This window comes from Mastigoproctus giganteus, chromosome 13 (assembly GCF_048544385.1).
Source record: "Mastigoproctus giganteus isolate SK-2022 chromosome 13, ASM4854438v1, whole genome shotgun sequence".
Lineage (NCBI taxonomy): Eukaryota > Metazoa > Arthropoda > Arachnida > Uropygi > Thelyphonidae > Mastigoproctus > Mastigoproctus giganteus.
Window position 1 is genome coordinate 19,522,764 of NC_143587.1, and position 16,885 is coordinate 19,539,648.

The window sequence follows — 16,885 nt, forward strand, 5'->3', positions numbered from 1 at the left end:
AAAGGCTTTATTTATGCATTATTATTATTTTTGTATCGGCTTAAATTATAATTATTATTTTATCTATTTCTTTTCTTTAGGAGTTTAACACCTGGAATGCTTTGAGCTTAGCTAAGAGAGAGAAAAAGAAAAGTATGAAACCGGAACGGCGTTGCAGTTTACTTCTTATACTAGTGTAGTGGAAAATTGGGGGCTTTTCCAGAAAAGTGATGTAAGGAGCTTCTTAAAAACAAAACCTAGGTTGTAATTTTAAAAAGTTTAAAAAAACCCACTTAATTTCTTACTTTTATGCGTTACCAACTGTATTTTTATATTTCAACACAACTGAAGGCAATTTTATGTTCACATGATATGTATGAAACTATTCAGGGTTTCCTCCTCTTCATACAGGTTCTTGCAATGCAGGATCTACGTCATTGAATTCAATCCATTTTGCGAGATATATACTGCTACCATAATTTTCTTTAATACCTCTGCAGTTATTAATGCCATTATGCGTATTTCCTAAGTCATCTGCACATTACGCTGCAGTGTATTTTCAATCGTGAAGGTTTTCACGTTCATGAAATTATGCCCAGCTGAAGATTAACAAGTGCTTTTAGGAAATTATCATCCCATCCATATACCAAATACCTATCTCCCCTATGATATTAGTAAGGAAGTCCACGCAGTAGTAGCGAGAACGGGGATGCTATCACGCATTCTGCTCTGAATGTTCGATGTTTTTTCATTTTCATTTCAATATTGGCAAAGGAGTTCATAGCATCGTTACGGTGTCTCTTACCGCTCAAGGTCATTCGACAATCTATCAGTCTCTCATTGCAAGTAAGATGAGCCGAATGCGTCTGTGCCGGCGTTTTGTCGTTTGGTGAAAGCTGATTCGTTGCAATGACGACCTGCGTGAAGTCTGCTGACCCGATTCGGATTTCGCGCTGTTGTTGATATAAGATATATTTGAGACATCAAGCAACTCTTAACAGTTTTATAAATGTAATTGGAACTATTATTATAAAGTACAGTATTATGTATGGCATTAGCACGACAAATGGAAATAAAATAATTTTTATAGACCTTCTCGCATTATCGCCGATGTGCTGCGTCTGACATTCGGTGGAATACACTACTTCCGAAAGATTGCAAGCTCGTGATTGTCAAATTTATGACATTATAAACTAAACTGGCTGTTTCTTACCCTTTTTCCATCAATTGTTTTGTGAAAACTGTTCATAAATGGCAGCTAATGGAAATTTTCCCCCTGTCACATACAGTTCTCTGTTTGTTCCATATTTACTTCAGGTAAGTGAAAGCATGAAAAATGAGTTTACTGATGTTATATGTTGTTTATTTTATAAGCATCCTTATTAAGTTTCATTTTTGTTGGCTAAGTGTGAAAAACCTTTAAAGATATAAGCAAATTCGCCATATCGTGAATTTTAGTTTTGTATTTGCTATTCCTTAAATATATCATAGCTTCCATATTGAATGAAAGAACAAAGAGAAACAGAATGGGAGCGAAACAACAACAAAAAAAAAAAAAGTGAGGTCGACTGAGTCTTGTTTACAGTTATTTGATGCTGCCCCACCCACTCAGCATAGTCGCTTCCTGTACGTAACAAATATGAAAATAGCCGCATGGCGGCTATTGAACGTGGATGATCGGGCTGATGCCCTCGTTGAGCGTATTGTTTTGTGAAGAGTAAATTTAACATGCCTGGGTCTCCTAAACAAGGTGCACGTGCACAGTTAGACCAGTTACTGTGTATGCTGAATTAGAATATCAGCTATTAATAATTACGCGTACAACGCTTATTCGGTGATAGTCCGTGTTCGCTTCAGATGTCAGCTTTATGTTGACATGTAATTCAATGATTGGTTTTTATTTTTAAGAAATATTTAATGTTATTACAGTATAAACTATATTTTCTAAATCTTCGTTAAAACGAATCTTCTAATAGTGCCCTATTATCATAATGCGGAAATGAAAACAGTATGCCTTAAAGTTTACTTTCATTGGCATTGTGATTTTTTATTTATTTTATTTTATTGAAATAATATATTAAAGTCGAGTTTTGGCGGTGCAACTGTTGGAATAATATCATTATTTTAGAATAATTGACTGAAAAAAAAAAAAAAGTCGTGACTACGAAGTTGGCCAGGAAGGTTTTCCTTCATCGGGATAGCAAGAAAACACGAAATTCTTTGTCCCCCCCCCTCAAACTTTCAAAGTTCGTAGTTGATAAGAATAAAACTGCTTTATTGCAGCAGAGAAAAAGAAAAAAAAATATACAGGAATACTTTTTGGGAACTTGCACCACCGAATGTGAAACTTGATCTGCACGCAGGGCCCCGATTTGCATTTTAAGCTAAACAAGTTACTACTTAGGGCCTCGGTCCGCCGAGGCCCCAAGCTACTTTCACAGGTGAACACTAAGAGAAGGGGCTAATATGTGTTATAATTTAGGGCCTCAACACGTTTAAATGCGGCCCTATCTGGACGTTCCAAAAATAAATATGTAAGAGGGATATATATATATATATATATATATATATATATATACACACACACACACACACATCCAAGAAACGTTACAGTTTGGAACTTCCGAAAGTTAGATTACATAAAAAAAAAAAAAAGAAGGGAATACGCAACCATGATTAGAAAGGACAAGACCAGGAACAAATTAAATAATTATTTTCTGCGAAGTGATTGGAATAGCATGCAAAAAGGTTGAAACAGTTTACATAATATTGTCCCCATTCATCGTATGAATGCGGACAATTTCAAACATCCATTACTTCCCCTTAAAAGTTCTGTAATGAAATGGGGATACTATTTAGTTACACCATAATTCCTAAACGGTTGTAAGGTAACTACATATAATATTTTTTATTGGGGGGGGGGGGGGTACTGTATGAAACCTTAACCTTTTATAGTAATATTTTTACCTTTATATATAAAAGTTCCTAATGCAGTTTGTATATTAGGGAAGAGCAGTCATAAAATTCAGCAAATGCTTTTCAGATGAAGACACAATAGGTTTTAATTGATTCTGCAGTTTGTTCCATGGGTTACATGAATAGTTTCAGTTATGTTTTGTATGAAATATATGAATTTAAATATAAAAATGAAGAATAGCCAAGCCAAGTAATGCAAAGAAAACCAGTTTTAATATAGCAACGAGTATGAATTGGGGGGGGGGGGAGGGAATTGAGAACAAGGGTGTTGTAGGAGTACTGTACAACATCCTCATTCCTAAAATAAACATGTTCCCAATATAATTTAGGAACTTTAAATAAAACCTTAAAATTAAAAACATGTATGCATTTTTGTTATATTCTGGTAACATGTAGTTGGTAATATATTGTAACTGCTGATCATTTGCCTTACTATCTTTTTTATTTTACTTTCTTTCTGCATTTTTTATTATATTATTTATTCAAATATATAAGTATGTGTGCTTGCCAGTTACAAGCTAGTCAGAGTGCTTAGAAATGTAATCTCCTTGACAGCACTTAAGAGGACATCTGATTAGAATATGTCCTCTGTATTTTTTCTTTCTTTCTTTCATTCTCTCTTGAGGAGTTCGACAAACATAGTGGTTAAAGGTTCCTTTATGATAAGATATTTCTGAATAGAAAAAAGGAAAGATTGTTGAACATGTTCTATAAACATGGAATTGGTTCTGTAACTTAATTGTTGTAGTACCTGTTAAAATGGTGAAGTCATATCAATAAAATCATATTCTGCTTGTTTCTAAATAAGTTTTTGAATTATTGTACTATCAAACATTTATTTGAACTATATAAATGGGTTTATTTTCTTATTTTTTTTATTAATTTTATAATTTCATTGTAATATATATTATAAATATAAAGGGTTAATGTAAACAAAAGATAACCAGTTTGGAGGGGTGGAGTCTAATTTGTGAAGGTCACTGTTTATAGGATTTGTGATAATATAGGATACAACTTCCTCTTAGTGCACTCAAATGATTAAAAATATAATTTTACTTTGTTTAGTAGTTATTACATTTATGAGTATTAGTGAATAATTGAACTTAAGCTAATTTCGGCAGATTTTTGTGAAACCGCTGATCACTGTGCAATTAATTCTTCTGAACTATTTTTACCAAGTTTGCACTAACTGGTGCTTGCATCCTCTGTTACGATGGCAGTACCATGGAGACAGTTGTGAAGCAACACCTTTTTAAATAGCAAAATGCTTCTTTTTTGCAAGATTTATTTAATATTAGTATTGGATACATGATGTAATAAAGCAAGCTTAAACAGTATCAAGGCATTAAAAAAATTATCCACTTTATTTGCCCATCCCCTATAACAATTTTCCCAATCCTTCAAGTTTTTACACATTACCCACTTTTGTAACATGTGGAAGTTCCAACAGTCTCTGGCTGAAAGCAGATATCTCTCAGTGCAATAGCCCTTTTATAATTTAAATTTATGGCCCTGTACATGTCATACAAGAAAGGGTAAGGATATTACCAGCATTTTAATTTACTTAATCTATTTAAGTCAGGTCTTCCCTTTGTAGATCCTAGTTTCCAGATGTTGCAATTTACAGAACTGTAGTATTTATTAGTAAGAGTACCTTTTTGTGCACTTGTTTCAAATTAATGGTTAGCTTGTTTGAACAGATCCTCTTCATTTTTTTAAAATGAATGTTTCAAAACTCAAATTGCATGCGGGCCGAATGCACGACCTGAAAGCAGCTGACGGGCCGGAATTTTTTTTTTTTTTAACAAGATGAGAGTGAATATAAGCACAGTATTTAAAACAAATACATAATTGAAATGTATTTGCGGGCCATGTAAAATTGCTTCAGGGGCTGGCTGCGGCCCGTGGGCTGCTGGTTTGAGACCACTGCCCTATGCAATACACAAAATACAAGCTGATCATTGCCTCATACAATGGGATGATCATTTCTTTATCCCTGCTGGCAAAATTCCTATATATCATTGACAGAACCATATGAGCTGTCTTGGCTGCCTGTCTGCAGTCTCGCAGAACATTCATACTTGAATGTACAGTTTACCCTCGGGTCTATTTTTTATTATTATTATTTTCTCACTGCTTTGAGTTTAGTATGAGCCGAATGATAAGTTATTCTGAGATTAGTGCTTCTAAAATGAATTACCTTGCATTTATCAAACCTCCATTGCCATTTTTCAGCATATCTGCTTAATTTATCCAGGTCTTAGATATTAATATATTAAACTTGATACGCCTAAGTATTATTAATAAATATTAAAAATCTCGAGAACCCCACTTATAACATTAGTCTATAAAAGCCTTGGAAAAAATGGTCCAACACTGAGGAAACTTGTTAAAGGTAAATTTGGTTCTGTATATGATAAATAAATTTGCAAAAGACTTTCTTTTTGATCCAGATCTAGGTTGGTAGGCCAACCTAGAAAAAAAATTAAAAAGGGCTGAATTTTTTAAGCTCATTGACAAAATTGCTTTACTGTTTGTGCTGTTCAGTTTTTAAACTTGCATTTTAGCATAGTTATAGTCAGATTTGCATCCATATTTTATAGTCCAGGCAAAAGAGAAATCTTACGAAAAGGCATTGATCTCTTTAAGTGTAAGGCTGTCTTGAGTTGTTTTATGCTGCATTCTGAATGAGTGGCACTTATTCAGATGACAGATTCTGCAAAGCGTATATAATGACTTTTCAAAATGTGAGCACCTGTCTGTAAACTATCCCTAAACATGGATTAAAAACCTGGCTGTGCATATAACTTATAGCCAGGTTTTTAGAGCTTATGGCGCCTCCGTAGCCAGGTGGGCAGGAGCATCAGTGCGTAGCACACGCTTCTTGATTCGACCGGCTTTCGAGCCCGTCACCACCAAATACGGAGGATGCGGAAAGGTCAGGGAATGACCACCGCATATCCCCGGAGCAATATGGCCTTAGTTGCTAATGCTCCTTAAAAAACCAAAATAACCGAAATAACAATTAGAGCTTATTTGCTCACATTTTGAAAACTTATTTTTTTTTTATATGCTTTATTATATTTATTATGTCTGTTTTATATTCTAGTTTTTCTTTCATAAAATGAAAGTCATGCTAACTGTACACCAAGAAAACGCTGAATAAGATTTTCATCAGTGAAATACTAGTTTTCAGTTCATAAAAACAATGCATTGTTTTACTATATTGCAGTAACCTATATATGCTTCATAATGTAATTCTTTAAGTATTTATAAATTAAATTTTTTTTTTCCCAACATCTGAATTTCATTCAGATTTACAAAATGTGAAAGTGGTAAGGGTGTATATTTTTTACACTTTTGTTACTTGTTATTGCAGTAATGTAAGAGTGTTTAGCATTTTAGTGAAGACTTGAATACTAGGAAGGGCTGTCTCTGAAAACTTTGTATGTAGCCACTGGTATTTAGTAGTATATCATCCTGTAGTGCAGCTGCACCAGGGTTGTGATCTTGCAGGGGATGGGAAGGACACAAAATGAAAAGAGAAAGTTATATAAAAAAAAATACATTCTACCTTAACCCAAAGTAGTTTGTGATAATATGCCACTGTTAGTATACATGTTGCTATTTGAATCCCGACACATCACAAAAAATGTGCGGCTGATTGTTAAGTGGGTGTTAAATCAGCTGGTACACATTTTCCAGTGAAGTTGTAAACTCTACTTGCCACTGTTTGGCTGTAGAGGAATATATTCAAAGAAAAAAGTTTTTAAATTATATATTCTTCCCTTACCTCTAATTTACTTTCTCATTAATGGGACATAATTGATCTCTATGCCATGTGTGGCACCATAAGGCTGGTATATTTGGCAGACATTTGTCAGTTGTGCTTGCATTCCAATGTTGTATGAGCAGTTAACTTGTGGTTTATGTGCACCAGTTTTGTCATCTATTTCCTCCTGAAAGTAACTGAGCACAAGTCCAAGGAAGTCCGTTGGAAAGTGGTTTGGAAAGCAACAGTATTAAGTTTAGAGAAATAAGTGTTTACCAAATATATTGGTTGTGTAGAGAACAAAGCAATTATTTACTTCAAAGTACATAAATGTTTATATGTTTATCAGATACAACAAAAATAAATATTAATAAATTTATGTAATTAATATTTATTATATTTATAAATGTAACAAAAAATTGATTACATCAATGGTCGAGTGATACTCTAAATTGCAAAATGAAAGCTTGAGTACTGATATATTTTCATCTTTTGTGTGTGATAATGAATAATTCTAGGAAATAACCTTTTGGAGAATATTTTCATATCCTGAGAATGTTTTTGACTTTACTAGTAATACATTAAATTTAGTCAAACTTGATATTTGATTGATTAATTTTATCACACTTCTCCTCTTCATTGATTTTAGTACCCCTGTAATTGCTGCTGCATGACTCATGTTATGTTTGAATCCTTTTGAACAATTCCAAAAGCTTCAGTCAGGGCGTGCCATCTATATGGGAAAACCTTGGATTTTAAATCTTGTTGATGAAAGGAACTTAACTTATCTTTTGAAGCAGATTGCTAGTGCACATATTTATTATGAATGCTGTTCAAATATATTATAGGCTGCCAATTTCTGATGGAAGAGTTCCTGGGATTTCTCAACACTACAAAAATATAAACTTGCCTTAGAATATTCACTTACTGTACAGTATGGTATACTGTTTTGAGGCCTAAGTTATCTTGTGAGTAATTCAGTGTAGTCCATTCTGGCAAGTCATCCCTTGGCTTGTAATAAATTACAACAAATTTTCTATTCTAAAAAAATATATCTTGGCTAAATGCCTAAGAATATGAAGGTGTGTGCATTACCCATGCATAAACAATATGAATATTGTTTATGCATGGGTAATGCACACACATCATTTCTACTACCAAGGTAGTTTTAATGCATCGTTTTAATTGTATTTCATATTGTGAATACCTTCACGAGTGGCTGAGGTATTGAACTACTTTGAATAAGTAATGCTTCACCAGTGGAGAAGACTAATGTTACTTATTCACTTCATAATTGGGTTGTCACTATTGCAACAACAGAGTAACTGCCCACTGACCGATGAGTAAGCTAAAAAGCTTCAAAATGGTGCCGTTTTGAAGAGGGATACCAAGAATGTGACTTATTCTCGGTATCTGCCGAGAATGATTAACATTAGTCTTCTCCACTGGTGAAGCGTTACTTATGCAAAGCAATGCAATACCTTGACCACTCATTGTGAAGGTATTCACAATATGAGATACAATTAAAACAATCCAAAACATGTGTAGTGGATAGTTATTCAGAGAAATCATAATACTGTGGGTTGCTTATCCCTTGACATAGGGATGAACAATGGCATGTTATACCTTCATGGGCCCCATCAACATTAAATATTGACTGACAGAAGATCATGGAGAGCTGAACTAACTCAGTGTTCTTCTGTCACTCAATATTTAATGTTCTTACACTTGTTTTTTATGTTTCTTGGTAGTAGAAAATGATGGGTGTACATTACCCATGCATAAACAAACTCCTTCAAATTTTCTATTACTCCATACTGGTGAACTTTTTTTTTTTTTTTTTTTTATTTTCCTAAATCTGAAAATTGACATGTAAATTATATATAACCTGATGCATAGTGTATATTCTCCAATTTTAAAATTGGAAAGGACACTATGGATAAGGAAGTTTATAAAATTAGATTAAGTGGTATGTTGCTGGCTTGAAATTTGCAAAATAAGTTGGGAAGGGTTGTTTGTATATTTATAATGTATTCAGGGAGCTTTAAAATGGTATATAGTTACAAACGTCTACTTCTGTGTGAAGGGTGCCACAAAACATGTGTAGTGGAGAGAGTCTTCAGAGAAATCATAATACTGTGGGTTGCTTACCCCTTGGGATGTGAACAATGGCATGTTATATCTTCATGGGGCCCATCAACATTAAATATTGACTGACAGAGATCATGGAGAGCTGAACTAACTCAGTGTTCTTCTGTCACTCAATATTTAATGTTCTTACACTTGTTTTTTATGTTTCTTACATTCATTAAAATCAAAAACTGCTGAATTATTCCGCTGCACCTCACTTCTGCTTGGACAATTCACTCAAGACTGGTTGATAAGATCGTGGCTACCTTCTCCGTACTACTGTACTGCCTTAAGCATAATGGTGCCAGTGGCACTAGTTGCATACAAGACAGTCTTTATGTTTTTTTCAATTAACTCAACTATTTAAGGAAGAACTAAATTTCATCAAAATCGGTAAAACCATTTTTTAAAAAAAAATGTAATTTTCAAATTAATCTTAATGTCAAGTTCACTGACCTTGACAGGTAGAAAGTTGTTTCTGAAAAAAAAAAAAAAAAAATCACTTAAAAATATTAATAAAAAACCATTTTTGAAACGGTGATTTTGGGCCTCCGTCCCCCCACCTTTGATCGGGCCCTAGGCAGATGTCTTTTTTGCCTATAGGATAACATGCCACTGAGAATGAGGCAAGGTATGCAGAAGTTTTTTAGGAAGTGTATTAGCATTAGTTGAGACATGATTGCCTCAACTTGTTTTCTTGCATATGATGCAAGAAAGCAAGCTTAGAGTATCAGCCAAAAAAAAAAAAAAAAAAAAAACCCTTCCCATTTCACCCATCCTGTCACTCCAAATGTTTGTCTAGTTCAGCCTTAAATTTTTTTGTGACAAAAAAATAAGTCGGGGGTGAGAATGAATTTAAGAATTGCTTCAGGTGTTAAAATGACTGCTTCACAATGCCATGATTAATAAATAATTAATAGCTGCAAACCTCCAGCCTGTAAAGTTAAAGCGATATTAACTTAATATAAATGGATTGTTTTTCACAATGAGAGAGAGAGAATAAAAGAAACAGAAATATTTAGCAGTCACACACTGGTGCTTGAATCCCCATTAGTCACTCAAAGCATGTACTTGTGCACCTGGCTGCTAGGCTGCTGTATTTTGTTCACTTTTTCAGACTGGACCAGGTGTGAATAACACATTAAGATCAGTTATGTGAGTAGCTGATTTTAATGTGAAGGTTTCCTTTTCAAGAAAAATTGTTTTTTTTGTGCAACAATTCCAGATATTCCCCCAAGTGCTCCTTCAGTAACTTTATTACATATTTATTTGTCTAAGTAAAAATATTCAGTGTTTGTTTTCTTATTTATTTTTTCATTTCTGTTACTAGCTTTCATTTCAGTGGTGATCCACTTGACCTGAAACCAGGGGGGGGGGGAACATACTTATAGGAGATAGTCTTACTTGTCACCCCCACCCACCCTTTCCCAGCAATTTGGTCAAATGAAAACAGAAAAAAAAAAAAAAAAAATAGAGTAATTTTTCTCTGGGTTAAGAGAGAGAGAGAGAGGGAGAGAGAGAGAGAGAGAGAGAGAGAATCTTTAATGTGGTTCAGTGGTTCATACCCCCCTCCCCCCCCAAATAACAGCAAGAACTTTAATGTGCTTACTGCCTGAAATAGTGTTTTAAAGGTACAAAAAATATGAATAGCTTACAAAATTATTTCATTGAATGCTTATTTTTCTTTTATACTTTATGCATTCACCAACCTGAATAGAATTAAAATAGTATTAGAAGTGGCAAATGATGCAAGGAAACAAGCTTATACAGCATCAGAAAAAAAAAAAAAACTCTACTTAGTTCACCTGTCCATACCTTCTAATAATTTGTCTAATTTTTCCTTATATTTGTTTGAACTACCCACCTCCACAACTTTAGATGGAAGTTTTCCCCAGCAGTTGCTCTCTGGCTGAAAGCAAACTTTTGCACATCTGTCCTACAGCCATTCTTTTTTTCAGTTTAAATTTGTCCCCTTATGTATACTGTTTGAGCAAGAATTAGAACTGAAGTCTTGTATGTTATGAGTGTGCCCCTGTGTAATCTTTTTGCGTTCCTTGCATTTTTTGCAGCAGTCAACATCCTTAAAATGAGGCTTTGAAACCTGTATGGAGTACTTGATATGTGGCCTAATCACTGCCTTATACAATGGGATGATCATCTTGTCTCTGCTGGCAAATTCCTGTATATCATTGACAGAACCCCACAAGCTGTACTAGCAATCTCTCTACGCTACTCAGAAAACTTCATGTTAGACTGTAAATAACTGTAAATGCCATTTCCCTTGTAAAAAATAAATCTTTTTTTCTTTTCACTTGTCAGCAGTTCTCTTTTGATGTGCCCCACCATTAATACATTATAATCAGTACCTGATAATCCTTATTGCAGAAGTTCTTGGTATCAGTTTAACCCTTGGTAAAAATGTTCAGAGAATGGTGAAATTATTTAAAGATGGATTGTGACATGTTTATGATTAGAATAGTTTTATACAGCATTAGCAAAAAAAAAAAAAAAACCCCTATCCATCTCCAATATAGTAATTTGTTGAATTCTTCCTTACATTTATTTACAATGCCTACTTCCACAATACTAGATGGCAGTTTGTCCAACAGATTAATTACTCTGGCTGAAAGCATTTCCCACATCTGTCCTTTTTCAATTTAAATTTGTATCCTCATGTGTGTTGTCTGAGAAAGAGTAAGAATGCCATCATTATTTAGTTTGCTCAATCCATTTAAAACCTTAATCACTTCAATCAGGTCTCCTTGCAGCTGCCTAGTTTTCCAAGCACTGCAATTTGCAAATCTGAAGTGTTTTGTGTCTTTTAATAATATAGTTGCTCTTCTCTGTACCCATTCCAAGAGATCCTCATCATTTTTTAAAATGAGACTTCCAGAATTGTATGCAGTACTGAAAATAGGCCAAACATTGCTTATACAATAGGATAATTTGTTTTCACTGCATTTTTGAATTTTTCATGGCATATAATTTGCTGAATTATGTGCAATCAAGTAATCACTTAGTATGATTATTGAGCTTTCCATCTCACCTGCTATAATATACACACTGTCTCAGTGCTGTCTCTGCCAGCACTGAGACAGTGTGTATATTATGGCAGTGTGAAGAATTTCTCATCTTCTCATCCTACCTTGAAATGCATTCATTCCCAGCTGTTCACCTACAGTTTCAGCTATATCATTCAGTCAATTTTTGCTGGATCCCTGGCCATTCTTGTATTCAGGGGAAGTGAAAGTGCTGACCTTGCTGCTAATGGGGAGTACAATGTGTACAGAAAGGATAGACAGGACAGGAAGGGAGGAGGGGTTATGCTGTCAGTTAAGAAACACATAAAATCGAAAGAACTGCATCCAGTTAACACAGGTGGACAGTGCAAAGTAGTCTGTTTGGTGTAACGTAAACACTGGGAAAGAGGAAATGAGACTATGATTATGTTATAGGCCTAATGATGCTGATGAATACAATGAACAGTTGTGCAGAGAATTAGAATGGGCCAGTAAATCAGATTGTATCGTCATGGGAGGATTTTAACTTTGAAGATATTGACTGAAACTTGTGGTGGTCACTCGCACGTTAGAAAGATTTTTTTGTGGATTTATTGGAGGATTGTTTTCTATAGCAACATGTTTGAGGGGCAACCAGAGGGAGTTAATACCTTTGATCTGATTATCAGCAGTGATGATGCATGCATTAGGAATTTGCAAATAAAGGAACCACTGGGTGATAGTGACAGTTTTTAAATTCTGTACAGTGGGATCAACTGATGTTATCAACGTTGAATTCTAAATGGGAAGCCTTCAGGGACTTAATCTTGGAGGCTACTAGCCTTTTCATTCCAACTAAGAAATACTGTTCAAGGTTCAGGCCTAAATGGATGTCAGATGATTTAATGAGGCTCGTGGCAGAGAAGAAAAATGTATGGGATGTATATAAATTATCAGGTGACACAAAAGCCTATGGCAGATATAAGCTTGTCTGTAATCAAGTTACAAAGGAAGTTAGGCAGGTGAAGGCAGATTACGAGAAATCTTTGGCAAAGGATGCAAAGAAAAACAGCAAAGAGTTCTTTACTTACGTAAACTCTAGAAGGAAAGGAATGAATCAGATTGGACCACTTAACATAGCTGGGTTGACTATTGATGATAATGCTCACATAGCTGATAAACTGAATGAGTATTTTGTATCTACATTCACACATGAGTTATTCACTGAGGGGAATGACCGAGGTTTATCAAACTCTGACAGGGAGCTAAGTGATTTTGTAATAACTGAGAGCAAAGTGGAGGAGAAATTGTTGAAGTTAAATATAAAAAAAGGCACCTGGAGTGGAGGGATCTATTCAGTTATATTAAAGGAAGCAAGCAAACCCTTAGCCATAATTAGGAGAGCTTCCTTGGACTCAGGAGGTCCCCATGGACTGGAGGTGTGAAATGTATCACCAGTTTACAAAGGGGGTTCAAAAGGTGACACAAGTAACTATAGAACCTGTTAGTTTAACTTGTGTTCTGGGGAAAATAATGGAGTCACTGGTTAAAGAAGTATTGCAGGATCATCTAGACAAGACTGCAGTAATAGTTAAGACACAGCATGGGTTTGTTCAAGGGAGGTCTTGTCTGACCAATTTGATTGGATACTACGATATGGTCACAAAGAAACTGAATGTCTAAAATAATTTTGATATCATATACTTTGATTTCAGTAAGGCTTTTGATACTGTTGCACATGGAAGACTGCTGTACAAATTGGAGAGGTATGGCATTAAGGGTAAGTTGCTACAATGGATAAAGGGATGTTTGAGTGGGAAACGACAGTGGTAATCAATGGACACTGCTCTTCGTGGGCTAATGTTATTTGTGGAGCTACCCAGGGTTAGGTGCTCGACCCATCGTTGTTTTGTGTATGCATCAATGATATTGATGAAGGTATATCAGGATTAATGTCAAAGTTTGCAGATAATACAAAGGTTTGCAGGGTTGCTACCGACAGTAAAGACAATTAGCTACTCCAACTGGATGTAGATAAGTTTTGCAAATGGGCTGAGAAGTGGCAACTAAGTTTAACATTGACAAATGCAAAATACTGCATACGGGTAGCAATAACCCAAGAGAAATGTACAAACTGTGTGGTACCACACTCAGGGAAGTGGAAAGTGAAAAAGACTGGTAATTGTGCAGTCAAATATGAAGTTTGCTGAGCAGTGCAGACAGGCTGCCAGGGCAGGTGTCATAGTCTTGTCAATGATGTATTTTGCTAGCAGGGACAGGGAGATGATTATCCTGTTGTACAAGGCAATGGTCAAGCCACGCCTAGAGTACTGTGTACAGGTCTGGATGCTTCATTTTAGGAAGGATGTAGAGTTGCTAGAATTGAGTACAAAGAAGGGCAACAAGATTGGTAAGGGTAACAAAGGGGGTGCTCTTACCAAGAAAGGCTTAAGGTCTGCAAATTGCAGCTCCTGGAGAGTAGACACCTGTGAGGTGATCTGATTGAGTTGTATATGGCCTTGAATGGGTTGAGCAAGCTGAATGCTGATGGGATTCTTCCTCTTGCTCAGATTAAGAACCTGTGGGGACATAGATTCAAATTGAGGAAAGACAGTTCTAGAAATAGATGTGCAGAAATTTGTGTTTTGGCAACAGGTGGTTGATTGGTGGAACAGACTTTCATCTTTTGTTGTGGAAGTTGATAGCCTAAATAAATTTTAAGGCTGAGCTGGACAGGCATTTGGAACAAATGGAGGGGTGAAATGGAAGGTGTTTTTTTTTTTTTTTTTTTTTGCTCATTCTGCATAAGGTTGCTTTCTTGCATTGTATGCCTCTACTAATGCTAAACATCCTCAGTTTCCTTACACTGACTATAAGTCTATTATTTGCAAAGCTTGCTAAAACCACTGGTCATAGATCTGGGAAAGTAACACCAACCAAGAAACTTGACCAGATAAAATAAGATCCAAAGCCGTGGCTCTCTGACTTCCAACAAAACAGAAGAGAGAAAGTTGTATCAGCAAGACTGAGAATTGTACATACTCGTCTCATCCTATTGGGAGAAAATCCACCCCAGTGCTCATCCTCTCACAGTCAACTTATGGTTTTCCCTTTTTTCATTGATTATCCCTTACATTTGACCATCTGGTCAAACACTTTTCTATCACTCTCTGCATTGAACATCTCACATGATTTATCTCACTTCTTAGGAAATGAAGGAAAAAATAGAACTTTTAATCTTTTTAAAATATATTGACCTGTACAGGGGCATATAATTTAACATCTGTAACAATATGATGCATGCAAATAAACTATGGACAGACAAAATTTGGCCTCAGTAGCCCTTGTCATTGAACCCAGTACCAACAACAACATTGGGATAATTACATCCTTATTCCTGCTGGAAAAATTCCTGTATATATCGTTGACAGAACCCAGTGAGCTTTCCTAGTAGTCTGTGCTGTTCAGAGAACCTCATGTTGGATTGTACAATTACCTTAAATCTCTTTTATTCTCTGTCTAATATAGTACCACCCAGTTGGTATTTTATTCTGGGATTGCTTCTTCCCATATGCATAACCCTTTGTTTATCAATGTTAAAACTCAATTGCCACTTCTCAGCTTAGCTCTCCAATTTTTCTAGGTACACCTTGATCCTGTCATTAACCACCCTGCCTACATTTCATTTACTTTTAGCTTGAATAATTTCTCTTCCATTTTCTTCCAATTGCCACGTCTCAGCTTAGCTCTCCAATTTTTCTAGGTAAACCTTGATCCTGTCATTAACCACCCTGCCTACATTTCATTTACTTTTAGCTTGAATAATTTCTCTTCCATTTTCTTCTCATTTATCACATAATGATTTATTTCTCAGTTATAACTCTACTTCTGGTATGCTCATCCTAAAAGCATCTTTGCAGTGAACATATACGCAAAATATTTATTCAGTTTGTGAACAATCTAAACAGGATCATCAGTATTGTGCCTTTCATATATATGTTGTGGGCTGTTGCAGTTCATCCTTGTCCTTCTAGTGTTAACATAAGCAAAGAATTCTGTGCTACTTTTCTTTGCGTTCCTAGCCAAAGACTTCCTTAATCTCCCTGATAACTTTATTGCAGACTAGATTGTACTTATTGCAGGTTTCTTTCCTGATAATTTATAATTATCCCATTCATTTTAGTTCTCAGCCACTAGTTCTTATTTCATCTGATATCCATTTATGTCCACACCTTGAACAGTATCTTTTAGCGGTTATAAAAAGCCTAGTTGCATCAGTGGTTTCCCTGACTGCTTCCATTTAGAATTTGCAGTTTAACATCATCGGTAGATCCTATCGAAAAAAAATTGAAAAACTGTTTAAGACCATTGTGGTCACCTTTATGAAAGCAAAATTCCTTCCCTTTACCCTTGACAGTAGTTATGTCTTAAAGTAAATTCCACATCAACATATTATAATCACTGCCACCTTATGGTTCCTTTATCTTCATCTTTAGATTCTTAACTTTATTCTTACTTGCATTCACTACAGGTAAGAATGAAGAATGTGTATGCATGAAGGGGTTTTTAACCAACCTGGATGAAAAACCACTTGACTTTAAGAATCATTTTCTTCTGATTTGCTGGAAGAAAAACCAGATATTTTTGTCAAGCCAGCCGTGAATGTGGTAATGTAATACATCCAGAAAATGTTTGCTACAGTATGATGTCTGGAACGTGTGAGTTCATCACTTGTTTACTAGCCCAATCTATTTGCCTATATAGGTGTTCATTATATTTGTTGCATTCATTTGGCATATAACAGACTCCTACTCTCATTTTGTTTGCTTATGTCACACCAAACTGACTCAACACTGCACTGGTCACCTGCATCAACTGGGTGCACTGCTTTAGATTCTATGTGCTTCTTAACTAAGTGCATAACTTTTCTTAGAATTTCTGTGCACAGTTATTCAAATTTTGCATTCCTAATGTCTGAGTGGCACCATTTCCAATGTCCTTGCAATCTCTGCATTTAATGACGTAAAAC

The 16,885-nt window shown here is 35.2% G+C and overlaps 1 protein-coding gene across 1 annotated transcript in view; it reads left to right on the forward strand.

Annotated features, from left to right (window-relative positions):
• The first annotated feature begins 758 nt into the window (after positions 1-758).
• Positions 759-16,885, forward strand: part of LOC150075833 (inositol-trisphosphate 3-kinase homolog) — a 232,557-nt gene continuing 216,430 nt past the window's right edge. Inside the window, exon 1 of the mRNA XM_090387088.1 lies at positions 759-1,296. Coding sequence (XP_090243214.1) covers positions 1,231-1,296 — 66 coding nt within the window. The 5' untranslated portion in view covers positions 759-1,230. The remainder of the gene's footprint in view (positions 1,297-16,885) is intronic.